Source organism: Globicephala melas, chromosome 6 (genome assembly GCF_963455315.2).
Source record: "Globicephala melas chromosome 6, mGloMel1.2, whole genome shotgun sequence".
Lineage (NCBI taxonomy): Eukaryota > Metazoa > Chordata > Mammalia > Artiodactyla > Delphinidae > Globicephala > Globicephala melas.
In genome coordinates this window covers 99,391,165-99,417,483 of record NC_083319.1, presented here as the reverse complement: position 1 = coordinate 99,417,483, position 26,319 = coordinate 99,391,165, and the positions used below count along the sequence as shown (strand labels likewise).

Below are 26,319 nucleotides of genomic sequence, written 5' to 3'. Positions count from 1 at the left end.
TTCTTAACCACTACCCCACTAGGGAAGTCCGCACCTTTTTGTTTCCGCTTTCTACCCCCAAATCTTTCCCATTCGGAGGGCTACTCAACCTACGGTCCCCATCCACCAGTCGGAGGCGCATCGCCACTTTAAGGGGCAGGCCTCTCACCTCCCTGACCTCGCCCCGCCCCCTCCGCGGCCGCACTGCGCCTGCGCCGCGCGCCGGAGACCTGGGGTTGGGCAGGGCCCAGTTCCGTGCAACTTTCAAGTGAGTTGCAAACTCCGCCCCGAGGACGGTGCAGGTGTCCTGGCGCACTGGGGCCGTGGGTACCCGCAGGAACGCAGGCTGCGACCAGCCACCTCTGGCTCGGGACCCACAGCGCCCCCGGCAAGGGCCGAACGCCTGGTTCTCCGGGGCAGGAAGTGCGGATCGGAGCGTAACTGCCCGAGCGGCGGGGCGGAAGAGCGTGCCGGCCGGTACCGGCTCCCAACTCAGTTCCTGCCTGCCCCGGCCCGCTGGTCTCCCCATTCTTCAGGCTTCCAGCACTGAGGAGTCAGTGGGCGGTGGGCTCCGCCTCCACCAAGGGGCAGCCCGAGCGCCCCTGTAGTTTCCACACCTCCACTGTTGATCCCATCCCAGCGCAGGCGTGAGCGTCCCTCTGGGCGTCTTCCTGGAGGGATCTCCCTTCGCTCCCGAGACTGCAGGATGGTGTCCTGGATGATCTGTCGCCTGGTGGTGTGAGTATGGCCGCTCAAATACCCTCTCTATCCCTCGATGTCAGCCCGCCCCTGGGGTGGAAGCTGGGAATGTCTGGTGGAAAAGGGGGCTTTTCTGAGCTATGTCACACCTTTCCCCTCCCTCCAACATTCACCGCAAGGTTTAAGGGACCTGCGGGCCTGCACAAGGCATTGGGCACCGTGTGCTTGTCCCCTCGCACTCAAGCCTACTTGGCTGATGGCGACCCCCTGCAGTCACACACCTACTGCAGGCAGGTGAGTGGGACGGAGGACCACAGGCCGGCCAGCCACCCCTTGGCAAACACAGGATGTGGCACGTTGTGGGCAGAGAATCCAGGTGCCGGCTTCCCAGCTGAGCAGTCAGTCACGTGACTCACCACCCTGGCCCCAGCTTCCCCACTCCGCCCTACTCCTTACCTGGCTGGAATATCCTTGCCTGCAACCTGGCAGTGCCAGGTCTGGTGGCCCTGGGCTTGATTGCACGTCCAGGGGAGGGAACAGCCTGGTGCTCTCATGGCTCAGAAGCCTGCCTCCCACTCACCTTGTGGAGTGGCTGTCTGTGCTCTCGCGGCATCATGCACCCATGGGCCACTCGTGCAGGCCTGGGCAGGCTTGGGATGTTTGTAAACAGCAGGGTGGGGAGGCGGCCTCCAGGGCACTGACTCAGGTGCAGGTCGTGCAAGCCAAGCGGGAAGAACAGGGCAGGCACTGCCACCTGGAACGTGGGGTGCGGGGGAGGCCGCCACCTGGCAGGGGCGTGGGGAGTGGCGCCCCTCACACTCTCCCTCTGCTTTGGGGGCTGCTCTTCAGGCTGGTGTTTGGGATGCTGTACCCAACTTATGCTTCCTACAAGGCTGTGAAGACCAAGAACATTCGTGAATATGTGAGTGCGGGGGTGGGCAGGAGGGCTCAGCTCAGGTGGGGGGACCACAGCCTTGGGGGTGTGGTAGGATTTGGCGAGGTGGGCGAGTCTGAGCTGGCCTCCCTTTCCTCCAGGGGTACAATCTGGTGGCGTACCCTGGAGCAGAGTGGGTGTGGATGGAGGACGGGCTCTTGGGATTCTTTGCAGGATCTTGTGGGTGCAGCCTGTTGGGGTGGGTACAGGAATGAGTGGCGGCTTCTCAGAGGCAACTTTCTAAGGCCAGCCAGGTGCCAGGGGAATGCAGTGGGACGGGCTTTCTGGAATCTCGGGGCTGGGTCAGCCCGGGACAGGGGATTTGGCACTGCAGGCGCAGCTGCTGGCCTCTGACCTCTCTGCCCGCCCCTCCCGGTCCAGGTCCGGTGGATGATGTACTGGATCGTCTTTGCACTCTTCATGGCAGTGGAGACCTTCACAGACGTCTTTATTTCCTGGTATGGGCACTGGGGTTCTGTGGGCTGCGGGGAGGGGGTGGTCCTCCCTGGCCTGGCTCCCTGGCGGACCTTACCCGCTCTGCTCTGACAGGTTCCCTTTCTACTACGAGATCAAGATGGCCTTTGTGCTGTGGCTGCTTTCGCCCTATACCAAGGGGGCCAGCCTGCTTTACCGCAAGTTCGTCCACCCATCCTTGTCTCGCCATGAGAAGGTACCGCGGCGGGAGGCAGGGCGGGCAGTGTAGGAGTGGGTGTGAGGCGAACAGCCCTGGACTTGCAGCTCGAGACACTGGGGACACCTAGGCTCTAATCCCAGTCCTACTGCTGTTTAGCCATGGGGCCTTGACAGAGCCTAGCCTTCCTCCTCTTCTGGAAAAATCAAATGGGGACACATGTGAATGACCTTTAGGGGGTGTGAAACACCGGCTGGAAGTTGGTTTGGGCATGGTGGGGGGAGGCTGGAGCACGGCCGATCATTGAGGTGTAGGATCCGGTGAGTGGATGGGGAGCCCTGTGCTCTGTGGGTGGGGTGGGCTGGGAGGCGTGGCTCCCAGTGATTTCTCTGGGCCACAGAGGAGTGACTAGGGCTGTGCGCCTGAGCTTCCCCCCCCCACACCGTGTCCGCAGGAGATCGACACCTACATCGTGCAGGCCAAGGAGCGCAGCTACGAGACGGTGCTCAGCTTTGGGAAGCGGGGCCTCAACATTGCCGCCTCGGCTGCTGTGCAGGCAGCCACCAAGGTGCCCTGGGCCCCAGCCCTCCCCCCTCCCCACCCCCACCCCCAGGGCCTTTTGAGCGAGTCCAGCTGTCTGTCAGGGAGCCGAGAGATCGCAGCTGTCCAGGCCGGGGGAACAGGGGCGAGAGGTGGCAGGTGGGGCGTTGGCAGGAGCACAGAGCTGGAAGTTCAGACTTCCCTGGCTGACACTGACCGTGAGCGGCTGCTCTTGGGCCCTAGGCCCTACCTTCTTGCTGGCGCCACAGAGGCACAGGGCTAGGAGGTTGCCGTGTTTTTTTCGGTTCTGAGGCCTGTGCCCCAGGAATTGCTTGCAGGTCAGCCTTGATTTTCCTGGGCAGCTCCCCTGGTTGAGGCCCCTTCTTGCCAGGAGCCCTGCCCCCCTCCGTCAGGCGGTGCAGCTGATCCCACTCTCTTGCAGAGTCAGGGCGCACTGGCCGGAAGGCTGCGGAGCTTCTCCATGCAGGACCTGCGCACCATCTCCGATGCCCCCGCCCCCACCTACCAGGATCCCCTCTACCTGGAGGACCAGGTACCCCACCGCAGGCCACCCATCGGTGAGTGGACAGAGGAAGCCAGAGCTGTCCCGAGAGGGATGGCTTCCTCCAGGCCAGCTGTGGCTCCCCCCAGGGCCAGAGGAAAGCCTGGCTCAGCTGGCCCCAGGCCTTCAGACTGTGTCCGTGCCCAGCTTTGCCTCCCGGCCTCCCTCTCCTCCACAACAGGGTACCGGTCAGGGGGCCTGCAGGACAGTGACACCGAGGATGAGTGTTGGTCAGACACAGAAGTGGTCCCCCAGCCATCAGCGCGGCCCCGAGAGAAGCCTCTGGGCCGTACCCAGAGTCTGCGTGTGGTCAAGAGGAAGCCGCCAGTGCGGGAGGTCGGTGGTGAGGAAGGCACAAGGGGAGCGAGCTGCCCTGGTGGCCGCCTCAGCCCGGATCTCTCACGGGGTGCCTGCTCTCTCTCCCCACAGGGCACCACGCGCTCCCTGAAGGTTCGGACGAGGAAAAAGACCACGCCTTCAGACATGGACAGCTAGGGCCTACGGAGCCTGGCCCGGTCTTACCTCGTGCCCTGCAGGGCATTGGGACTGTTTGGAGGGGACCTCTGGCTGCACATCTGGCCTGCCTGCACCAGCTGCCCGGGTGCTGCCCTCCTGACTCTTGCTGTCGGTTACAGGCCATGTGTGGGGCTGCACCCACGATGCACCAAAGCAGGCCGGGCTCAGGGTTTTATTTATTGTCTTCCTCGCCGCTCTGCCTTCCCAGGTGTTGAACCAGAGCCCTCCCCAGCCCCCTGGAAAACGAAACCCAAAGCCCACCCAGCTGTGTTCGTTCCTTCCTGTCCTTCCGAGTACTTCACAGCCTTCTCCAAGGCCAAGTGTGTGTCCTGGTTGTTTGGTTTGTGTTGGTGAATGAGGCCAGGTTTGCGGAAGTTTTGATAAATAAATGCGTCAAAGTGCCCTGTCTCTTCTGGTTTGTAGCCCCGGTCCTCACAGCACGTGTTATTAAACAGCCTGCCCCAGGGCAGTCTGGGCCTGGTGCTAAAAGGCCAGACAGACTGCCAGAGGGGCCCAGTGTTCCGGGGCAGGTAGCCATCGACAGATTGTTGCGATGCGGCAAGTACTATTGTGGGAAGCTCTTGGGGACCTCTGAGAACACGGATGGGAGAGTGGCGGGGAGGGGGGCGCGGGGGGGCAGTCCAGAGTCTAAGAATGCAATCCGGAGGGGATGGGATCAGGCCTTGACGGGAAGTAGAAACCAGTGGGAGCGAAGGTGTGGAGGGACCTCAGGCAGCACGATAATCTCATGGGGATTAGCTAAAGCTGTGCGGAAGATGAGGGCTGGGGAGGCCGATTTCCTCCAAGGGCCTGCCAGGCCTCTAGGCAGCTCCGGGTGCATCGAGTTCGTAAACACTTAGGTTGACGGGAGCTTTGCACCTCTGCGGAGTGGCCGTGAGAGGGCAGCAGCTGCCAGGGTCTGGGCTGCCCCCAGCTTCCAGGTCAAGGAGGGCGGGGCTTGGAGGCTGGCCTGTCAGCTAGCTGGCTGGAGGGATGATGCAGGACTCTGGCCCGGCCTCCAAAGACCCTCCCTGCTGCTCGTGGTCATTGGTCATCAGCCAGTCCCATCCACGAATCTCCTCTGTTCTGAGACCCAGGCGGTTTGCTGGCTCCACTCCATCCCCTACTCTAATCCCTGGGGCAGCCAGTGCCCAGCCCTGCCCTCTCCTGCCCCTGGATGCTGGTCTTACTGTACTGTCCCCGGGCTGCTCCCCTCTCCCACCCACATGCCTCCTCTTCTTTCCCGCTTTCGATTAAGTCAAGAGATGGGTGAGAGTGTCGGGTAGGAAGAGGGGAAATGGGGTGGTCACCCGGAGTGACCTGAGGAGTGTGGATTAACTCTGGGTATGGGGATTATCCGAGTTTATTTGGGAGAAGTACTTAATCTGCTGGGTGGCTTAGCTCCTCACGGATTGGTGTTCAATGACTTCCTATCTTGGTGTTCCCTTGCATCATGGGGTTGATTTATCTCTTCATTTATTCATTCAAAAATCTTTATTGAGCATCTCCCAGGTACCAGGCATGTTTCAAGAAACTGGGGATGCAAAGTCAAGTGAGAGCTAGCACCTAGAATGTGGCTGCCCCAGCAGGGGCTACTCTGAGCCCCCGACATATATTAATTTAATACAACAATCTCATGAGGTACATACTATGATTATAATCTCCATTTCACAAATGGGAAAACAGGCACCGAGAGGGCAAGTAATTTGCCCGAGGTCACACAGCTAGTAAGTGGCAGAGTTGGGCTTGGAAACCAGGCAGTCTGGCTCCAGAGTCAGTGTACTTAACCACTGTGCAGAACTAGAGTAAATGAGAAAGTTTCTTGCCTGGGAGGCAAGGAGAAGGAAACTAGCAGTTATCCAACATTGATTCTGGGGACTTCCCTGGTGGCGCAGTGGTTAAGAATCCGCCTGCCAATGTAGGGGACACAGGTTCGCGCCCTGGTCCAGCAAGATCCCACGTGCTGTGGAGCAACTAAGCCTATGCGCCACAGCTACTGAACCTGCGCTCTAGAGCCCGTGAGCCACAACTACTGAGCCGCCACAACTACTGAAGCCCGTGCACCTAGAGACCGTGCCCTGCAACAAGAGAAGCCACTGCAATGAGAAGCTTGCACACCGCAGTGAAGAGTAACCCCTGCTCGTCTCAACTAGAGAAAGCCCGTGTGCAGCAACAAAGACCCAACGCAGGCAAAAATAAATAAATTTATAAAGAAACATTGATTGTTTGTCTGACCTCGTGTTGGGCATTTTAAATAGATGATTTCCTTAAATCGTCCTGTCAAGCCTGTCAGGTCGGGGTTATAGCCATTTTACAGATGGAAGAACTGAGACTTGGAGAGGTGAAGCAACTTGTCCATGATTGTGCTGTCTGTGGGTCAGGGCCCCATCTCCTGATGCAAGTCTGTCCAGAAGTCGCCTTGGTGGGGGTGGAATGGCAGAATCCACACCCCTGAACCGAGAGAGAAAAACAGAGGAGTGTGTGATAAATGGACAAAATGAGATAAAAACTGAAAGCGGGGAGCAGCTGAGGGAGGCCTGAAGGTGCCGGCTGGTGAGGGAGTTTTCCTGGGAGCTGGGCTTCACCAGCCCTCATTCCTTGGATGGGGCCTTACAGTGACAGGCAGGGTCACTTGGGCCCCGGGGCTGAATCAGAGATGGTCCCTGATGGCTGTCTTAGCCCCAGCCTCCTGGCTAGCCTGGCTGCCCCGCTGCTCCTATTTCTATCTGCAGAACGCGCAGAACGCATCACTTTCATTCCAACATTGGCCTCCAGGCCTTTGCTGCACTGTGTGCATCCCCTGTGCTCCCAAGAGTCTTCCATCCAGGCCGACGCGGCCTTCCTTCATGATCTGCTTTCTCCAAGAATCCTCCCCTGACTCCAACCCCTCCTGAGGATCCTGAGGCTCCTGACCTCTGGCCCACTCACCCTGTCCTGGGGGCACGATGCCATGGGCTGTGCTCATGTGCCCATCGCCCCCTCCGCTCCCTGACCAACCAGACTCCCCTAGGCCCCAATTGCTACTTGCTCCCCACCTCATCAGTCTGGACTCTCTCATGTCTCCATGCTCTTCTCCTGTCCCTGCAACACTCTGTCCTATTCCTATTTGCCCTCTGAACCCCACTCAGACATCACCTCCTCCAGGAAGCCCTCTGTAACCTTCCCTTTGCCCTTGGGGTTGATTGCTCACCTAGACCACGCTGTCTCTGTGCTTGCATGGACTTCTATTTTTGCCTTGAGCACATCGTATTTCCCTCCCCACTACATTGTGACTTCATAATGAATAGATTTGTGTCTTACTTTTGTATCCTGGCCTGGAGCAAATGGTGGTTTAGACCAAGTGAAATATTGTAGTACGTGGTGAAGTACTCATTCCCTCATTTCTGAGCTAAGCATCACCCCCTCTGTGATGCTCCCCTGATTTTTCCAGGCTGGGACTGGAAACGTTGTTAACGTTTGTTAATATGCCCGACTCCAATCATTACCTGCAGTGCCCAGCACAGGGCCTAACACCTAAGGTGCTTCAGGGAATGTTTGCTGGTAAAAGAACATGGACCAAGTGAGCAGAAGCTCCTCGAGGCCGGGGATGACTTTGTACATTCATCTTTGTACCCTGCATCTCCTTGGTGGCCATCACAGAGCCTTGAATATGCCCAGGTCTCTATAACACGTTTGGCGAATGTCTGCTGCAGTTGTTTGGATTCCAAGACATCCTGGGGCCAGAAGGGAAGGGGCAAGGAGAATTCCAAGTTCTGGACAAGCACATGTGATCCCGAGACTGGGGCATTGGGTGTGGGCTGGGCTTCCCTCAGAGCCTGCCCTGTCCCTCTGAGAATCACTGACACATCTGCCCAGCACCATTTCCCTCTGCATGGGGTTACTGGCCCAGCCCATGCCCTTTCTGGCCTGGCTCCTAGGGGAAGGTTAGGTCTTCCTCTGGCCTACCCACGGCCCCCCACCTTCTATTACTCACCAGTGTGCCCACTGTCTTCCCAGGCAGAATCACGCCAGGCACTGGTAGGGAGATGAAGAGCCTAGGCTAGTCCCCTTGGAAGCACGCACCTTTGCTTGGCCCAGGTACCAGCCCTGCCTGATTTGCGCTCGCTCTGTCCTCCCCATCCATCTTGCCTGCTTCTGAGGGATGCCCCCATTGCCTCCGAGTTCCCAGGAGCAGGTGGCCCCTCATTCCCAGCCCTCCCTTCTCCCTCCTCCCCACAGCCCAGCTGTCCCTTGGACCTTTCTGGTGGCTCCTCTCTTTCCCTACCTCTTCGGCCCCTCCCGGTCCCGGTCCCCCTTCCCTACTCTGGCCTCCAGGTGCACTAGCCCCACTGCTGCATTTTTCGCTGCCGCTCTGGGCGGCAGCAGCGTGGTTAGCCTCTTGTTTCAACACAGCCCTGGCCCAGGCTGAGTTGGGATGTCGTGACTGGCACTGCCCCACCCTTTACGGGGTTGAGGAGGTGAGCACTCCAGCTCTCGCCCCCTTGTCCCCCGCCCAGCATCAGGGACTGGGATGCCCTATAGCTGGGTAGGCGTAGAAGCCCCGGCAGGAGGATGAGGCCCGCTGCTTAGGAATTCCCGGGGGCCAGAGCTGGGTTACTAGGCAGAAGGTCCTGAGCCCGGGGTGGAATGAGGTAGCTTTCTCTACCAGGGTGGCTGGATTGCAGGGGAGGGAAGGTTGGGTGAAAGGAGAAGGGGCATTGGTGAGGTGCAGACTGAGAAGAGGAACTAGGTCAGAGATGTGGGTGGGTGGGTGAGAGGGGAGGGGGCATCTGCCACGGAGCTTCCTCCTGGCTCCAGAAGCATCTCCACACTTCCCTGCCTCTGCCCCTCTCCCCAGGTCCTGGGAGAATTCTCCCCGGTATTCCCCCTCCCCCATGCCCCCGCCCCAGGCGTTGCCACAAGGGTGGGGGTGGGGTGGGGGGAGGCCAGCCTCAGCTGTCTGAAGGATGGAGGGGCTGGGGAAGTAGGGCTAGGTGCCCAGACGGCCGCGTGTGTGGGAGGGGATGTCCTCAGATGCCCTCCACCCGGCAGTCCCCGCTCTGACGTGTGGGTGCCCCCCCTCTCCCTGCCCGGATTAGTGGCAGCTTGGCCTGACTCTCCGGGGCTCCTTTCCCCGCCCCCGCCTGCTGCCCTCCCCTGGGCAGGGGGCTGCTCCGCCCGAAGGGCACTTGTGCTTGCCCAGGTAAGGGGCTCTGGGGACAGCGTGAGGGCAGCTGGCTCAGGAGTGCTGCTGCGCGTGTCAGCGGGAACGTGTGTATCATTGTGTGTGTGTCAGTGCTCTTGAGGGGTCGTTGCGGGGCCGGAGCGGACCCACGCGAGTCTGGGGGTGCTGGTCAGCTCGCCTGTGTCCACGGATCCGGCACCGTGTCCACACGTTGCGTGGCTTTCCTTCTGTTTGTGTCTCTGTGTGGCTCCTCAGATCTGCTCTGTCCTCAGGCACAGAACAGCCGGCTCCAAGGGCTCCGTGGGCCTGTGGCATGGGCTGTAGAGCAGGATGGGGAGCTGGGCGATGGTGGAAAGGGGTTCCTTCCCCCACCACCCCAATCCCCCCCATGACCCCCTGGGCATTTTAGGAGCCTGTCCTGAGAATCCTGGTCTAGTCTAGAGACAGTGATCTCAACTAGAAAGACTTGGCAAAGGGGGTGGGGGGAGGTGTCTGTCCCACTCCCCTGGGGCTGTCCCCATCCCCTCGGGGCCTGGACAGCCCAGGCTCCCACCCTGCCCTGCCCAGCCTCTTCTAGGCCTCAAGCCACAGGAATCTCCCCCTGGAATCTCCCACAAGTTTTGGCTGCCAGAGGACACAGATGGGGGACTACAGGCACACCCCAGCCCTCCATCCACATCCTGGAGCCAGCCTGGGAGCGGAAGGCTGGGGCTTGGGGCTTGGGGCCTGCAGTCTGGGTTAGACCCTCCAGGATCACTTCCCCTGGCACACTCAGGTCCAGGTCACCCCTCAGGGGAGCTGGAGGAGGAAGGGAGTGTTAATAACTCAGTCATGTAAACAACCCCTACCAGCCTGCCCTGTCACAGAACCGGCCTCTGGGGGAAGGTGAAGGGGCCAGGAGAATCTGTGCCAACATGACCTAAGTCTTGCCTGGTGCCGACCCCTTCAGGCCTCCTCTCCTCAGCACCCCTCCTCTTCTCCTCAACCGGTGAAAGGATCCCGGCCGCCCCTCCAGTCCCTGGAAGGGCGCCACCCTCATGGCTTCCTGCTCCAGGGATGGTGGTGTGACCTGGGACAAGGCTAGAGGCGTCCAAAACCTCATCCCTTCGATGGAATGGGGGTGGGTGGGTGGTGCTCTCTGTCCCGGGCTGGGTGAAGGCAGGCCAAGGATGGCTTCCACAGGGAGGCAGGGGAGTCACGGGGTGGGACGTGGGTGCCTGAGGGGAAGGGAAGCGCCCGTTGGGCGTGTGGGTTTCTGTGTGTGTCTGAATCTGTCTGTGTGTGTTTGAATCTGTCTGTGTCTGTGCTCTGGAACCACCCTCGCAGAAGGGCCAGGATGATTCCTCGGGTGGAGGGTGCCCTGCTTTCCCATTTCCTCTCCTCCTCTCTGCTCCCTCCCAGGAGCCACTCCCATGGGCTCCTCTCCAGCGCGGGCCTGGAAACACTAGGAGCACGGGATGGCGCAGACCCCCAGGACACGGGGCTGGAGCAGGTGGTGGAGCGCATCTGGTCCCACTTCCTCTCTGGACGATTGGTGAAACTGGGGCCCTTAGACCAGGAACAGACTAGAGCCTAGACCCTTCTAGGACACTGTGCCCTGGGAGGGGGCTTGCGTCTGGAACGGTGAAGAGCAGCTTGGCCAGATGCGGAAGCGGGCAGGGCAGACCTGGGCCAGCGTGTGTGCCCGCGTGCCAGAGCTGGAGAGGATCAAGAGCCAGTGGTCCAGAAAGCACGGGGTGGCTGGCGTGGGTCACAGCGCCCATCATTGACCCGTGAGAACTCGACTGCCCCTGCCAGCTCTGGCACTGACCCCTCCCAGCAGCCCTGCCCTGGCACCCCTGGGGGCACCCCGCCCCATCGTGGCCTGGTCCGGCCCCTCCCGCCCTTTGCTCCAGTTCCCGGGCTTGGCACCTATAGTGGGGGTGCTGCCAGCCTGCCAGGCTCCGGGGCCGGGCCCACGGGAGGGTGGGGCGGCTGGGAAGCTGGCACGCTGCCCCGGGGGAGCCTCTCTCGGCAGGCGCCCGGGTGCCGCGGGGGGGAGGGGGGAACAAAGGGCTCATTCTCCCCGTGCGCAGCCGGTGGCATCGCCGGGGCGTTGGCGGAAGCCCCCGGGGCCCGGGAGGGGGCAGGCCCAGGCGGGGCCGCCGAATCTCGGGCTACTGTTTCCCCGCAGGGTGCTGGAGGAGGAAACCGGCGGAGCAGCTTCCCCACTCTCAGTTGCGCGTCTGGCGATGGCGATCAGAGGTGCTGCTGCGCTCTCCGCTGGGCACTCCCTCCATTAGCCGCGCCGCGCCTTGCTGCGCCGTAGCTGGTGCCTCTCTCCCGGGTCACGGGATCGGCCTCCCTTCCAGGCACGACCCCCTCCCCCGGCCCCTCGGCCTTTCCCCCCACTCCGCCATCTCCGACCCGGGGCGCGCGTTCCCCCCGGCCCGGCTCCCTCTCTCCCTCCGGGGGCACCCGCTCCCTAGCCCCGGCCCGGCCCTCCCCGCAGCGCAGCACGGAGTCTCGGCGTCCCATGGCGCAACCCACGGCCTCGGCCCAGAAGCTGGTGCGGCCGATCCGCGCCGTGTGCCGCATCCTGCAGATCCCGGAGCCCGACCCCTCCAACCTGCGGCCCTAGAGCGCCCCCGCCGCCCCGGGGAAAAGAGAGAGCCAGCGCGCTGAGCAGAGAGCGGGAGAACGAACGAGTTCTCGCCCGCCGGCCGGGAGGCCCCGGAACCAGCCCATGGGGAGAGGGCACCCGGCGTCGGCCACAAAGACCGCCGCCGCCCGCGCCGCGCCCGGCGCGTGAAGCCCAGGTAAGGGCCGAGAGGGGCGCCGGGCGCTCGCCTTCTGGGGACGCCCATAGCAGGGCATTTCTGAGCCGAGCCCGCGCCGCACGCAGGGAATGAGCTCCCCTTGCTCCTCTGGGCTTGGCCACACCTCTGAAAGTTAGGATGCCCGACGGGGCTGGATCGCGTCGGAGCGGTGGCCCCAGAAAACCCGAGCGCCCTGTGTCACGGGTCCCTGGGCTCCCTCCCCTCCTTCCTGGAGCTTCCCCCAGTGGGCAGACGTGGCCGTGCTGGGAGAGCGCCGGGGCTCTGGTGCCACCTGTCACCCTGCTCCTTTGCACGCACGTTCAATTTTCCCTCCTTTGCCTCTCTCTGGGCCCCAGCCCGCTTTCCCCGCCTCCTTCCCTCCCCTCGGCCAGGCTGCAGTTACCAGCGTCCACCGGCCGCCCTAGCACTGTCGGCTGGACTGGGGCATCTTGACCCATCCCGGCTGAGGCCTAGATCTAACTCCCCCCCCCCTGTGCCGGCTCACTCCTTCCCTTGGGGGCAGTGGTGGAGATCCCAGCCCCCAGCAGTTGTCCTGGGCTCTGCCTCAGAAGCCAAGAAACTGTACAGCACCTGGAAGAGGCAGACTCGGGGCTGCCCAGGTGTAGGGAGAGATTCCAGCCAGCCGCCCTGCTCTCCCCCGTGACTCCAGCCTACCCTGTCTGCACTTCCCACCCAAACAAGCCTAGGTGGGGCTGAGGGCTGGGGGTGGGGAAACAGCACCCCCAGAACCACAGACTGCAGCGCAGGGAAGAGGCTTCTGAGACTGCCCATTTCCCAACCCTATTTTACACAAGGGCACCAGAGGAGTGACGTGACTTGCCCAAGGTCACACAGCAGATGACTGGATCAGGGCCAGGATCCAAGCTTCTTGTCTCCCAGTGTAGTGCCTTCCACGGAGCTCTTCTTTTGGGTTCTTGCCCTCTGTCCTTCCGCATGGCTCATGACCAGTTCCAGGCTCGACGAGGCCAGGACATGCCATCCTAGAATCAGCAGTCTCTGCTGAGGGGCTCTGGCCCAGGTGGGCTGTCAAGTTCCAGGCATTCAGGGGAAGGGATGACCTCCCACACTGGAACATCCCACTCAGGCGGGTCGTTCGAGTCTCCTGTAGCAGGCAACGTGGAGCCCAGCTGTAGGTTGGCACTTGTCTTACTGGTTTGGGGTGCCTTGGTGCTGCCAGGGCGGTGCCCACTCTGTACCAGGCGGTAGGGTGCTTGAGGCATGTGTCTAAGCAGCTCACGCCTCGGTGGTTATGCTCCAGGGACTCCCTCTGGGAGAGCCCCATGAGGGCAGGAGAGTGATGGAGAGTACGCCCAGCTTCCTGAAGGACAGCCCAGCCTGGGAGAAGACAGCCCCTGAGAATGGCATCGTGGGACCAGAGCCGGATAGCCCACCGCAAGATGGCCTGAGCCCTGCAGCACTGTGCCTGGGAGAGCCTGCTCCCTTCTGGAGGGGTGTCCTGAGCACCCCAGACTCCTGGCTCCCCCCTGGCTTCCCCCAGATCCCCAAGGACACGCTCCCATTGGTGGAGGGCAAAGGTTCCCGGAACGGGGAGAGGAAGGCTAGCTGGTCAGGCGGCAAGGGGGCGCTGCGCTGGAAGGAGGCTATGCTTACCCATCCTCTGGCGTTCCGTGGGTCAGCGTGCCCGCCTTGCTACGGCCCACTGATTCCTGAGCATAACGGTGGCCCTCCCAAGAGTGACCCTGTGGCCTTCCGACCCTTTCACTGCCCCTTTCTTCTGGAGACCAAGATCCTTGAGCAAGCTCCCTTCTGGGTGCCCAGCTGCCTGCCACCCTACCTAGTGTCCAGCCTGCCCGCAGAGCGTCCATGTGACTGGCCCCTGACCCCGCACCCCTGGGGGTGCTCCGGAGTCCAGCCCAAAGTGCCCTCTGCCTTCGGATTAGGCAGCAAGGTGAGTGTTGGAGCAGAGAGGGTACCTGGGGGCCATGCAGCGGGGCTCAGTGGCCCCTGAGCAACCCTGCCGGGGCCAAACCACTCTGCCCTTCCATTCGGATGAAAAGATAAGGTGGTACCCAGGCAGAGGAGGAGCCTATCAGCTCAGACATAGTCAACCCCAAGCAATTCCTCTTCTGAGCAAACCCATTTCATTAGGCCTCACCTGCCTTTGGGCCATTTCAGGAATTGACTCATGCATTGTCCACCCAGAACAAGGCCCTGGGAACTGGGGCCTCAGAATGTGTGGTCTTGTCCTGGGGGGAGGGGCAGACAAGGCCCTGTATCTGGGAGTGGGACGGGCAGGTGGCCCCATGGCCTGTACCTCTGGTACCTCACCCACAAGGGACCCCCAGGGTCACCTCAGGGATGAGATGTAAAATATTTTAAATCCAGTGTGGTACAGGGCATCACACAATCTGAATAGATCCTGGAGGACCTCTGACTGTGCCAGGCATTAAGCCTTTAGTTGCTGGGTTATGGGGAGGCCTGAGAAATCCTGGGGAAGGATCTGGGGTAGCCAGGGCTGCAGCGGAGGCAGTTAGGGGACCAGTGCCTATTAACCAGTATGTTCTTCAGTATTTTCACAACCCTTAAAGCCACACAGGCTCACACCTGCTGGTTGTCAGTTCTGCCCATCCTTTTAAGCACTGGGAAGCAAAGTCAGCATGAGCTTAATCCCTTCTCCTCTCTTTAGGGTTTTTACCGCAAGGATCCCAGCATTCTCAGGCTGGCCAAGGAGCCATTGGCAACTGTGGAACCCGGGTTGTTGGGCTCAGCGCCTGGGGGGCATCTCCAGAGAACTGGGGAGGTGGAACGCCCTTCACTCCACCAGAGAGATGGAGAGACAGGAGTCGGCAGGCATCAGGATCTTTGCCCCCGTGTCCTGGGGCATCCAGACACTGTTCCCCCGACCCCGTGGCCCACTTGTTCCCCAGGCCTGGTTCATGGCAATGTCTGGGCTGTACTGGGAGGCGGGAGCTTTGGGTACCAGCTGGGGCCGTCGGCCACATCAAGGTGCCCCTCTCCTGGGCCTCCTACCACGCAGGTGGACCGTTGCTCACTTCACCCACCAGCTAGAGATGGAGGTGTTGGCCCTTGTGGGAAGTACCAGGAGGACCTGGAGGGGGGCACCAGTGGGCCGAGTGAGTCCAGCGAGGAAGTAAACAAGGCCCCTGGTCCCAGGGCCTGCCCGCCCAGCCATCACACCAAGCTGAAGAAGACGTGGCTCACACGACACTCTGAGCAGTTTGGGTGCCCAGACAGCTGCTCTGGGGAGGAGGAAAGCCCAGCGGCCCAGCTGCGCACCCTCAAGAGGGCGAGCAGCCCCGAGGTCCAGGGAGCAGTGGGCAGCCCAGCTGCTAAGCGCCCGTCCGGCCCCTTCCCGGGCAGTGCGGGGCAGGGGGCCAGAGGTTGGCAGGAGCTGCTGGACTCATCATTTGGGAACAAGGCAGAGGCAGAACAGCGTGATGACCACAGAGGTAAGGGCACAGGGGAGGGCCTGCAGGGGGCCCTACTTGGGAGGGTGCAGCCGGGACTGGGGCTTTGCAGGGAGGCGGGATGAAGTCTTTTATGAGTGGATCACACCCTGCTGTCCAGCTGCCCACCTGGACGGGATAGCTCTCTGGGAGTCCTTAGCATGTACAGGCCAGACCCGTCCGGCATGTGGCTTCTATTTTCGTGTGCCTACTCCCGAGCCATGGCGTTCTGGTGACAGTATAATGACAGGACTCAGAGTGTGGACTCTGGAGTCAGAACCCCTGGCTCCTGACTTTGCTGATTGGTGCTGTGTGACCTTGGGCTGGTTACTTCCCCTCTCTGGGCATCAGTTTCTCCATCTATAAAATGGGGATGAAGACAGCACCTACCCCGTAGACAGTGCTGCAAAGATTAACCAATATCATTCACGTAAACGGCACTTAGCAAGCACTCAATGAACAGTCACTTTTGTGATTACTTGTGCCACGAATCCCCCATTGGGGGGATTACATCTCCTGAAGGACCCCTTGTCCTGCCTGAGGAACGAACAACTACTCTCTGGGCCAGCTGGATCATGGAAACTCAGTTTGGACTCTGCCGGTGTTAGGACTTGGGCGCATCTTGGACCCCTCTGTCAAGCTCTGCCCTTCACGGAGGGTTCTGGCGCTGCTTGGTCCCAGCCTCGGTTCTTCGGGGTCACCTCGGTTTCTTGGCCTCCCAGACCGCTGGGCCTGGATCAGGACTCTTTCGCTGGTCTTGCACCCCTGTACCTGGCATGGGTCTGTCTGTGCTCTTCCAGGCCTCTGCCTGGGCTGGGAAGCTGTAGGCCCCTCTGACTTCTTGGGTTACTGCACCTGTGGCCTGTGTTGAAACTCTCCGGCCTTCTCACCTTCCATCGCCCTCCGTCCACGTCGGGATTGTCTCTTCACACTGTCGCACAGCCAACGGTATCACGGAGGCTGAGGCGGAGCTAACCCAAGTCTACACCGACTGGATCCTGCGCCGCAGCTGCCCCAAACTCGGCCCATGAGGCCATGTTAGGGCTCAGCCTTTTTGAAGTTTCCGGCTGCCTGGTTCTCTCGTTCCGAATCAGGCCTCGTAGGCCCGGGCCTAGGGGCAGCGCTGGCTCTGTGTGGGGACAGGCTGGGTGCTAAGGCAGGGCCTGGGGTTCACAGAAACCCAGGAAGCCCAGCCTCCTGACCAGCAACATTGTCCCCTCAGGACCCCGAGACATCAGGGCCAGCCTCCAGGACCCGGGGCTGCAGGAGACACCTTGCGCGGCTCCCCCGGCAGGCATGACTCAGTGCCAAAGCTGTGCCCAGGCAGCTGGTGAGGCGGGAGGGCTGGCCTGCCACTCCCAGCCAGTGCCCAGGTGAGCCTGTTGCCCCTGGCTGCCCCCAGCATCCTCCCAGTGGGGCTCCCCGCTCACCTTCCTCTGCCCTACCTCCAGATTGCCTCTGGGAGGGGAGCAGCGGCAGGAGGAAGACTCGGCAGCCAGCTCCGAGGGAGGAGGGTCTGGCCCGGAGGAGGCCGGGCTCAGCATGGGCCTCGCCAAGCACCTGCTAAGTGCTCTGGGAGACCGACTGTGCCGCGTGCTGCGGAGGGAGCGGGAGGTCTTGGCCTGGGCCCAGCGGGAAGGTGAGCAGGCCCCACCAGGCATTCAGGACCCCGGGACGGCTGGGTCCTGTGGTCAGTGCTTTCACAAGGAGCATGGGACCTCCCTCCCCCAGCACTGTCTACCAACCAGCTGGCAGCGCTGGAGAGCGCCTGCCCCACTGCGCCCTTATTCCCAGCTCAGGCTCTGAGTCAACTTGTATTCCAGTTTCTGGCCTGGACTGGGGATGTTGGGAAGGTGTAAAACCTGGTCTGGCCCAACCCTCTAAGAGCTTTGGGCTTGCTGGGGAAATGAGACTGAATGCCAAGTGTCTGCAAGAGCACCGGGAGGGAGGCGGGGGGCGGGCGGAGCTCCCTGCAGCTCTGCAAGGGAAGGAAGGCTTCCGGGATGGCAGGCGGTCGGTCCCTGGGAAGCTGGTAGGACTGGGGCCGAGGTTAGAGATGGGAGGAGCTCGAGGCAATCAGCTGATCCCTCTGGCTCCAGGCTGTCCCTCCTGCATCCCTTCCACGGGGAACGACAAGACCCTCCTGCCGTCTTGTCACTCCCTGGATGGAACCCCCTGGTGGCTCCCTCTTGTCCCAGAAAGTCCAGCCCCTCCCCCTTTCACAGCCAGCCCCTGTCCACCCTGCCACTCCCTCCGCCCCGATTCTGGCATCATGGTCTGCCGGCCCTCTAGGCTCACCTGAGCTTGTCTGCCTGCTCCGGCCTCGGCACCCTTTGCTCCCTCTGTCTGGAACGCGCTTCCCTTCCATTCCCACCTGGTGAATGAAAAGTCACTCATCACTCAGGGCCGTCTGTGCAGCTGTCCCCACCCTCCTCCTTCCATCCCACTCCTACCCTAGCACCCACCCCATGATGCCACGAGCATTACCATGTTTATGGGCCCATCTCCCCCCTTGTGACGTGAGTGCTGGGAGTGCAAGTGCCAGGTCCCGCCCAGCACCCAGCCCTGGATGGGACGAGTGTGTGTTGAGGAGTATATGAACGTGTGCACACTGGCAACCTCCCACTTACCAGCAAGGGCTTGGTCTGAAACTCTGGGTGAGGGAAGGAGCAGCCCCCCAAGGTTTCCTCTTCTGAGCTACAGAGGAATCCGCTGAGGAAACACCACTGTGTTGTGGGCTGGGGGGAGGAAGGACTGTTTGGGGAGTCCTGTGGCTCAGGGAGCCCTGGGGCGGGCGCCAGGGGGGTGCAGCCTGCACTGGCCTGGGAGGGTTGGCTGCAGACGGACGGTGCAGCGAGTAGGTTCTTTACAGGGGCTGTCGGGCACTCAAGGGTGCCTGTAAGGGAGCCTGTCTCCCTTCTGGGGCAGCCCCTCAGTGGAAACTGTTCCTGTGTGTCCATCCCTTCCTGGAGGCCTCCCACATGAGGTCCTCAAAGGGGCTACTGACTTGAGGCCCCTCTGACCCTGTTCTCTCCTGTGGTCAGCAGGCCAGGGGCCAGCCGGGACAGAGGACAACCCAGGCATTCCACGTTGCTGTAGCCGCTGCCACCATGGACTCTTCAACACCCACTGGCGATGCCCCTGCTGCAGCCACCGGCTGTGTGTGGCCTGTGGTCGCATGGCGGGCGCTTGGAGGACCAGGGAGAAAGAAGGTGGGAAAGGAGCTGGGGGCTTCGGAAAGGTTGCTCTAGAGTTCGTGGCCAGGGACTTCCGTGGCAGTCCAGTGGTTAAGACTGCACTTCCACTGCAGGGGCCACGGGTTTGATACCTGGTTGGGGAACTAAGATCCCGCACGTGGCATGGCAAAAAAAAAAAAAAAATAGTTCATGGTCATTTCTTGGTTGTGGCTCCCTGAGAAAGTCTCCCTCCGCGGCCTCAGCTACCACTGCTCAATGCCCGTTAGAGCAGACCGTTTCCTCTCCCCAGATCAGAGGGCCATGCCCATATCCTTAGAAGAAGCCGAGTGCCTACTCTCTATCTCCCACCTTGTTCAGCTTGCACCTTTTTAAACCTCACAACACTGTGAAGTAGGTATTACTGCCTCCGTTTTCCAGATTAGAAAAACTCAGAGAAGTTAAGTGACTTGTGCAAGGTCACACAGCTCGTAAGTGCTGGGCCCAGGATTTAAAGGCAGGTCTTCTGATTCCAAGTCCTGCTCTCTTCAAGGTTCTCAGCTTTCTCTCCCTTGGCTCAATTCCGCCACCTCAACACTTGAAATTTCCCAGTGTTCCAATAGACATGGCCAAAAAGAGCGCCAGGGTCAGAAACCTTTCGGAATACCATATTCTACATGATTGTCTTGCATCTTGCAACGCACTCAGCATATTAACGGCTCTGCGTTCTGCAAGCAAAGGATCCTATGTCACTAGGGAACTCAGGTTTCCCAGAAAGCCCATGTTTTGTAGATTCTCAAGGTCCCCGATTTTGATATCATGCCCTTGCTCTTCTTCCCTGACCTTAACCTGGGTTTATCTTGATTTCCTGACCTGCAGCTTCTCCTTTCCTACCCCCAACAGGCTCTCAGGAACAGTCCATGGAGAAGTGTACCCAGGAGGCTGGGCACAGTGCCTGTTCCCTGATGCTCACCCAGTTTGTCTCCAGCCAGGGTGAGCCCTCTTGGAGGGGTGGGGCGTACAGAGGGCAGGTCCTGGGGGAGACCAGCTTCCTGTTTGGATGTCTCTCAGCCCGATCCCATGCTCTCCTGGTTGATGAGGCCGAGCAGCATGGAAGTGGCCCCCTGTCTGCAGTCACTGGCAAATTCCATCTCCCCTCTCCCCCTCACAGCTATGGCGGAATTGAGCACTGCAATGCACCAGGTCTGGGTCAAGTTTGACATCCGGGGGCACTGCCCCTGCCAAGCTGATGCCCGGATGTGGACCCCTGGGGATGGGGGCCAGCAGGTAAGAAGCAGGGCAAGGGACAGGGCACTGGCTGGTGCGCCCCAGGGTTAGGCGGTGTGTCTGCAAATTCCTAACTTTGGCAGGGTTTGGTCCTTCTCTTTCGAGGGGAACGAAGAGGTACATGGAAGCTGGGTGAAATCAGGCTTCTTCTCTTCTTCCCCTGGGGATGAGGATCCATGAGAGCTCTAGCCTCCGCCCCACCTCCCCCCACCCCGCCCAGCAGCAGTCCGCACTCTCTGTCTGCCTGGAGGTCCCACCCTCTCTGTGCTCGTTCCAGCATCTTGCTAGAGCTGCTGGAGTCCCGTCTTTCCACTCCCCAGGCGCAGGCTCCTACAGGTGGAGTGTCGGCCCACCTTCTCAGCATTCCCCACACCTGACACGGAGCAGGTGCTCAGTGTGCGTTTCACAGAGTTTTTATGAAGTTCATGTTTTTATTATAAAAGTCATTTATTCAAGAGAGGGTTTATCAAATGCCTTTTGTGTGCCAGGCACCGTACACATTCCCACTGTGGAAAATTTGGAAAATACAGACAAGGATAAGGAAGAAAACAGCAGTGGCTTACAATACCACCGTTACCATTTTGACAATTTCTTTCCAGTCATTCGCCTGTATATTTATTCCAGCCTCTTTTGAGTATACTTTAGATCGTGCTGTATGCATAAGTCCACGGGCAACTTTTTTCCACCTAACGTTGTATCGTATGACATTTCACTCCTTGTAAACACGACTTTAGGACTTAACATTGAGTCTACTGTTAATACCTGTGGGTTGAATTGGATTGAGATGCATTTGCCATTTTTAAATCTCTGGTTGGATGGGGGTGGGTGGCGGCTGGGTTTAACAGAAGGAGCCGACGGAGAAAACTCCCCCAACTCCACAACCTTCCTGCAACAGGGATACCAACAGGACCAAGGACATTAAAGAGGGTGAGCAGCCCCCTGCGCCTTGCTCAGACTGTGCGGGGGAGGCTGAGCCAGGCTGGAATCCCCAGGAGAGATTGGAATGGCTTTAGCCATCCCCCCAGCCCTCCCGTCACCATCTCTCTTCTCAAGTCATTCCAAAGAAAATAAATCTAAATAAAATCTAGGACAAGCCTCCTAACCCGTCTCCAGCCAGACCCCGGTTCTGAGCCCCTCCTTGGAGAGGTCCTAGACACGCTGGCAGGAAGGCTGGTGGGAGGCAAGTGCATCCAGACCAGAGTTGAGATGGGCAGTGCCAGTGAGGACAGAGCAGACTCCACCGGGAGAGGAGGGAAGAGCACATGGGCAATGGAGCCTCGAGAGAAAGGTGAAGACCCTCACCGCTCTCCTTCCTCACAGAGACCCCAGACTCCAGAGAGACCCCGGCAGAGGACCGTGCTGGCCAAGGGCCCCTGCCTTGTCCCTCTCTCTGTGAACTACTGGCCTCCACTGCTGTCAAACTCTGCTTGGGGCACGAACGGATACACATGGCCTTCGCTCCTGTCACTCCGGCCCTGCCCAGCGTGAGCGAGGGCCCGAAGGGAGGGCTGGGGGCCTGGGGCCAAAACTGGGCTGGCCTTCCCTGCAGGGTCAGGCAGGTCCTGAGCACGCCTGTCTCTCCGCCCCTCCCTCCCCGCAGGACGACCGCATCACCAACATCCTGGACAGCATCATCGCGCAGGTAGTGGAACGGAAGATTCAGGAGAGAGCCCTGGGGCCGGGGCTGCGGGCCGGGCCGGGCCTGCCCCTCTCACCGGTGCGGTCCCGGCTGCCTCCCCCCGGGGCTTTGCTGTGGCTGCAGGAGCCCAGGCCTCCGCGAGGCTTCCACCTCTTCCAGGAGCACTGGAGGCAGGGCCAGGTGAGTTTCCCAGCTCTCACAGCCTCACCTACCCTCAGGGCCTTGATCCCAAGGCCCAGGCAGACCTGGTCCGTCACTCGGAGGGAAAAACAGGGCCTGTCCCCACGCCGTTCTGGTGCCCCTACAACATGCCCCGGCCTGGCCATGTTGGGTACCCCATCCATTCTGCCCGTGTCCCCCTTTCTTTCCCCACTACAGCCCGTGTTGGTGTCAGGGATTCAGGGGACATTGCAAGGCCACCTGTGGGGGACAGAAGCCCTAGGGGCGCTTGGAGGCCAGGTGCAGGAACTGACCCCGCTCCGACCTCCCCAGCCCGCAAGCCTGGGCAGCACAACGTTCTGGGAGGGATTCTCCCGGCCTGAGAGTGAGTATCCCTGATGTGGGGTGGAGGAGCTGGGAGCCCCTATGATGCTGGGGGGGCATTGAAGTCCCAGAGTGACCCTGGGGGCAGCTGGAAGTAGAGCTCAGAGCAGAAACTGGACTCTGTTGCTGCCACGGGAGGAGGGCCTCTGGGCCAAGGAGGTTCCTCCCTGGGCCAATGGCCTTTCTGTCTCTTCCCCTAGTTCGCCCAAAGTCAGATGAGGGCTCGGTCTTCCTGCTGCACAGAGCTCTGGGGGACGAGGACACCAGCAGGTGTGTGGTACCATAGGGCTGGCTGGCCGGGCCTCCCTGCCTCTCCTCCTTGGCCCTGTGATGCTCAGTGCTCTGTGCTTGCCTTGGGAAGTTACTCTAGCTTTGGGGGCTTCGAGGGGGTCTCCGGTGCCTGGATTGAGCCTGCTGGGCATGACACCACCCCCCATACACACAGGGTGGAGAGCCTGGCTGCCAGCCTGCCACTCCCAGAGTACTGTGCGCGCCATGGGAAACTCAACCTGGCCTCCTACCTCCCTTGGGGCTCTGTCCTGCGACCACTGGAGCCCCAGCTGTGGGCGGCCTATGGTGAGTGTCCACTCCATTCCTGCCCAGTCCCTACCCACTTCCTGTCATCTCCGAGAACACGTGCGTCAGTGCCGAGGTCCTGGGGCCCATTCCCAAGTGTCTTTTGTCTACCTCCATACAGGTGTGAGCCCACAGTGTGGGCACCTGGGGACCAAGAATCTCTGTGTGGAGGTGACCGACCTGGTCAGTGTCCTGGTGCGTGCTGAAGCCCCACTGCCTGCCTGGCACCGGACACAGAAAGGTGCGTCCTTGGCCGGAAGCAAGGGTCGGCGCAGGCTGCAGACGCGGGGTGCTGTCTCTGCTGGCCCTGGGCCCTCCTGAGCTGTCTTTCTCCCCCAGATTTCCTCTCAGCCCTGGACGGGGAGGGGCTCTGGTCTCCGGGCAGCCAGGTCAGCACCGTGTGGCACGTGTTCCGGGCACAGGACGCCCAGCGCATCCGCCGCTTCCTCCAGATGGTGAGGAGGGAGGCGGGAGCTCTCCCCTTCCCCTTCCAGCCCCAGAAGCTCTCCCTCTGTGTGTGTGCCCCGTGTGCTCGCTCCCTTGCCTCAGGTGAGCTGGACTCCACTGGTGCAGAGAAGGCAGACTAGGCCCTCCTAAGAGGTGTGCGGTGGGGCACACAGAAAGTGGGGGACCTAGTGATGAAATGAAGCAAGAGATGCCACAGGCTGGGCACTGTGCTCAGGGCCTTGGGTACATTATCTCTGTTAATTGTCACAACCACCCCGTGTGGTAGGTACTGCTGCTTTCCCATTTTGCAGGTGAGAACACTGAGGCTGAGTGGTAAAGCTGGGACCCAAGCTTGTGGCTGTTCCCAGCCCGGGTCGCTACACTGTGCTCCCCCTGGGGGCAGGCAGCCTCCCCGCTGCAGGCTCTAGGTGGGGCTGGCCGAAGGGCAACAGGAAGCTCACCTGAGAATCCGTCCCACTGCTCCCCTCTCGGAAATCTGCACCTTATGAGGAGGTGCCCTTTGAGGTGCTAGCAAGGAAGGGCTAAGGGGGGGCAGTGTGGTAGGTGGAGAGAGACATGGGGCCAGGAGAGGGGGCAGGGCAGGAGAAGAGGAGGGGGTGAGCAGGAGGTGGGCAAGGCCCCGTGGTTCCAAAGTCCAGCTGAGCCCTGACTGTCCTGGGGAAAGGACGCCCGCCAAGTGTCACCCCTGCTCAGGCACATGTACACACACGGACGTGCAGGTGTCAACGTGGCTGTCCACTGCCACCCTCCTGCCCACAGGAGATGCACACACACGGATGGACTCACACAGGTGCTGGAACACGCAGAGGGGAGCAGACAGCAGCACGCCTTCATACATAGATGGCCTTGTCTGAGCTGGGTGTGGCTGGCTGTGGGCAGTCCCGCATAGCCAAGCCCGGTAATTCACCGGGAAGGTCTGAGGGGCATGTTCTCACTGGGTGGCCTGGGAAACACTGCTCTAGTTCCAGGCTGGACTTCCTTGGCACCTGCCTGGGGTTACCCTAGGGTCCAGCCTGACTCACCAGCCTCCCCTCTTCCCATGGCCTGGTCTTGGAGGCCTGAGCCCTAAGCCCAGGAGTAATGGCTGAAGTTCTAGCTGAAGGGCTGGATGGAGCTGATGGGCAGCTGAAGCACGATGCTGGGTTCACCTCTGCAGGTGTTCCTTGGGCCCTGGCCTCCACGAGGTCCCATCTACCCAAGGAGCTCCCCATTCTGGGGCGCTGTACCTGCTTCAGAGGCCTCAGCCTGGACAGGCAAGCTGGTCGGTCCATCCACTGGGGAGTCAGAACTTCCGTGGATCTGGGATCACAGAAGAATCTGACGAACGCTTTGGATTGTCTCCCCAGGGACATACAGCTACCTGCTCACCCACAGTTTAGCACACAGTTCAGGATCTTCACAGGACTCCACAATTAAGAGCTCCTGGTGTAGACAGTTTCTGAGTTGAGGTTATGCAGGACGTCTTCCTGGGTTGTGGAGAAAGGGGTACCTTTGAAGGAGGGAGCAGAGGGCCCAGGGCCAGGGCCACAGAGGCTACTCAAGGCATCTAGCCCTGGGAAAAGACGGGATTTAGACCCCCAGCCTCAGAGCCCTTAATCCTTTCCTCTCAGCTCCTTCCAGCCAAATCTCTATTCTGCCAACCTGAGTGACCCCAGCCCTTCACCATCCTGCTCCTTTCTCGTCCTCCCCCTGCCCTTCAAGACTTGACCCCTGCAGCTCTTTCCTGTGCCTCTGGCCTTTGGGCAGCCCATGCCCCATCTTCCTGCAGCCCCGCCCTAGCCTCCCGCCTTGCTCATTCCTCCTTTTCTTTGAGGTGTGCCCGGCCGGGGCTGGAAACTTGGAGCCTGGCACCCCGGGCAGCTGCTACCTGGACGCAGGGCTGCGGCGGCGCCTGCGGGAGGAGTGGGGTGTGAGCTGCTGGACTCTGCTGCAGGCCCCCGGAGAGGCCGTGCTGGTGCCCGCGGGGGCTCCCCACCAGGTGCTTCCCCGGCGCGTGCAGACGGGGGCCCTGCGGAGAGCTCAGAATATCGGAAGCATTCCCCAGCGTGTTCTCAGTCCCTCTGAGAACACCCTCGTCCATCTCAGTTCCCCTCTGGAGCTAGGCAGAGCAGGAAGTCACGCCTCCGCTGCAGGGAAGAGAAGCCTAGTGGTCTTGAAGTCAGCAAGCCAACTGGGCTTTGGGTGTGCACTCTGCTTGTGCCGTCTCTGGCATCCCCTTGGCCTGGTTTGGGCCACGCCCTTTGGGGGTGGCTAGTGCTGCATCCAGGGCCTCTGCTCTCTGAGAGCTGGGTGGGGGTCATTTGGGGAAGCAGACTTCAGGAACAAGTGGGGCAGGGTGCGTCATCCTGGGTCCCCACTGACCCTCCTGCCCGCCCCCTCCCTGGCACAGGTGCAGGGGCTGGTCAGCACAGTGAGTGTCACGCAGCACTTCCTGTCCCCCGAGACCTCTGCCCTCTCTGCTCAGCTCTGCCACCAGGGGCCCAGCCTGCCCCCTGACTGCCGCCTGCTTTATGCCCAGGTGAGTGTGACACTGGCCGGGAGCCTGAGTGTGCTGCCCAATTCCCCCCACAGCACAGCTGCGCCCAGGGAGGGTGTTCTCGGCAGGGAGAGCCCGGGGCATGACTGTAAACTCCTTGTCGTCTCCTTTTCTCCTAGATGGACTGGGCTGTGTTCCAAGCAGTGAAGTTGGCTGTGGGAACATTGCAAGAGGCTAAATAGGGGGATCCCAGGTGTCTGGGGTTAGGGGTTGGGAGCAGGCAGACCAGTGCTTAGCCCAGGCCCAGCTTCAGCAGAGAACGGGGACTTCCGCTCAATCCTGCAAGCAGCACTCTGGACACAAGCAGGGCACCCCGTTCCCTGCGCCTGCCCTGGGCCCTAAGGCCGACAAGCACAGTGCCACTGAAGCTCGCACCTGCCCTTTGCAGGCTGGCGCTTGCTCCGGCCCCAGCTCCTCTCCATGGTACCAGACTCACACTGGGGGTGACCGTCTCCCTCCAACCCCTGCCCGCCAACCCAGGAGACAAAGAGCCCTTCCTTGGGGTCCTCGGAAATCATTCTGGCTTAAGCAACACCTGCTGCTGCTGCTGCTTCATCTCCTGCTGTCTCACCTGTGCCCGAGCTCTGCTTATACCCCCCCACATCCTCCTGGGCTCCCGGGCGGCCCTTTGCACTGCAGGCGTGCTGGACAAGGGCCACCGACATCCTGCCCTCTTGCCAGAGAGCTGTGAAGTGTGGGGAGGGGGCAGTATCAGGCCACTACCCAGGCTTGGCTGGAGGGGTTGATATGGGCGAAGCCCCATCCCTGCACCTTCCTCTCGCCTCCTTCCTTCTTGATTTCCATTAAAGGCTGTTGTTTTGTGAA

General features: G+C 60.9%; 3 protein-coding genes across 8 annotated transcripts; all 3 read left to right on the top strand.

Annotated features, from left to right (window-relative positions):
- The first annotated feature begins 201 nt into the window (after positions 1–201).
- On the top strand, positions 202–4,050 carry REEP4 (receptor accessory protein 4). The gene is made up of 8 exons (XM_030832589.2): positions 202–717; positions 1,528–1,600; positions 1,994–2,070; positions 2,162–2,282; positions 2,698–2,811; positions 3,226–3,361; positions 3,527–3,681; positions 3,775–4,050. Exons 1-8 carry the CDS (start codon positions 686–688, stop codon positions 3,838–3,840), a joined length of 774 nt encoding a protein of 257 aa, XP_030688449.1. The 5' UTR covers positions 202–685; the 3' UTR covers positions 3,841–4,050.
- Positions 4,051–8,915: 4,865 nt separating this feature from the next.
- On the top strand, positions 8,916–11,650 carry HRURF (HR upstream open reading frame). Of its 5 annotated transcripts, none has more exons than XR_009564398.1 (3): positions 8,916–9,043; positions 10,612–10,797; positions 11,199–11,534. XR_009564398.1 is itself a non-coding variant. In XM_060301249.1 (2 exons), the coding sequence occupies exon 2, from the start codon at positions 11,541–11,543 to the stop codon at positions 11,643–11,645; it is 105 nt and encodes a 34-aa protein (XP_060157232.1). In that variant the 5' UTR covers positions 8,917–9,043; positions 11,199–11,540; the 3' UTR covers positions 11,646–11,650. The 5 variants fall into 5 exon arrangements, 2 of the variants coding, with proteins under 2 accessions (XP_060157232.1, XP_060157231.1); XR_009564397.1 differs by having other exon boundaries at positions 8,917–9,043; positions 10,427–10,797; XR_009564396.1 differs by having other exon boundaries at positions 8,940–9,043; positions 9,593–10,797.
- Positions 11,651–11,669: 19 nt separating this feature from the next.
- Positions 11,670–26,319, top strand: HR (HR lysine demethylase and nuclear receptor corepressor). Of its 2 annotated transcripts, none has more exons than XM_030832586.3 (19): positions 11,670–11,823; positions 13,103–13,753; positions 14,492–15,275; positions 16,495–16,645; positions 16,724–16,911; positions 18,320–18,484; positions 19,349–19,438; positions 19,617–19,732; positions 20,578–20,659; positions 21,053–21,216; positions 21,333–21,551; positions 21,750–21,915; positions 22,115–22,184; positions 22,360–22,490; positions 22,612–22,731; positions 22,830–22,945; positions 24,772–24,936; positions 25,348–25,476; positions 25,614–26,319. In XM_030832586.3, the coding sequence occupies exons 2-19, from the start codon at positions 13,142–13,144 to the stop codon at positions 25,674–25,676; spliced, it is 3,531 nt and encodes a 1,176-aa protein (XP_030688446.1). In that variant the 5' UTR covers positions 11,670–11,823; positions 13,103–13,141; the 3' UTR covers positions 25,677–26,319. The 2 variants fall into 2 exon arrangements, with proteins under 2 accessions (XP_030688446.1, XP_030688445.1); XM_030832585.3 differs by having other exon boundaries at positions 18,317–18,484.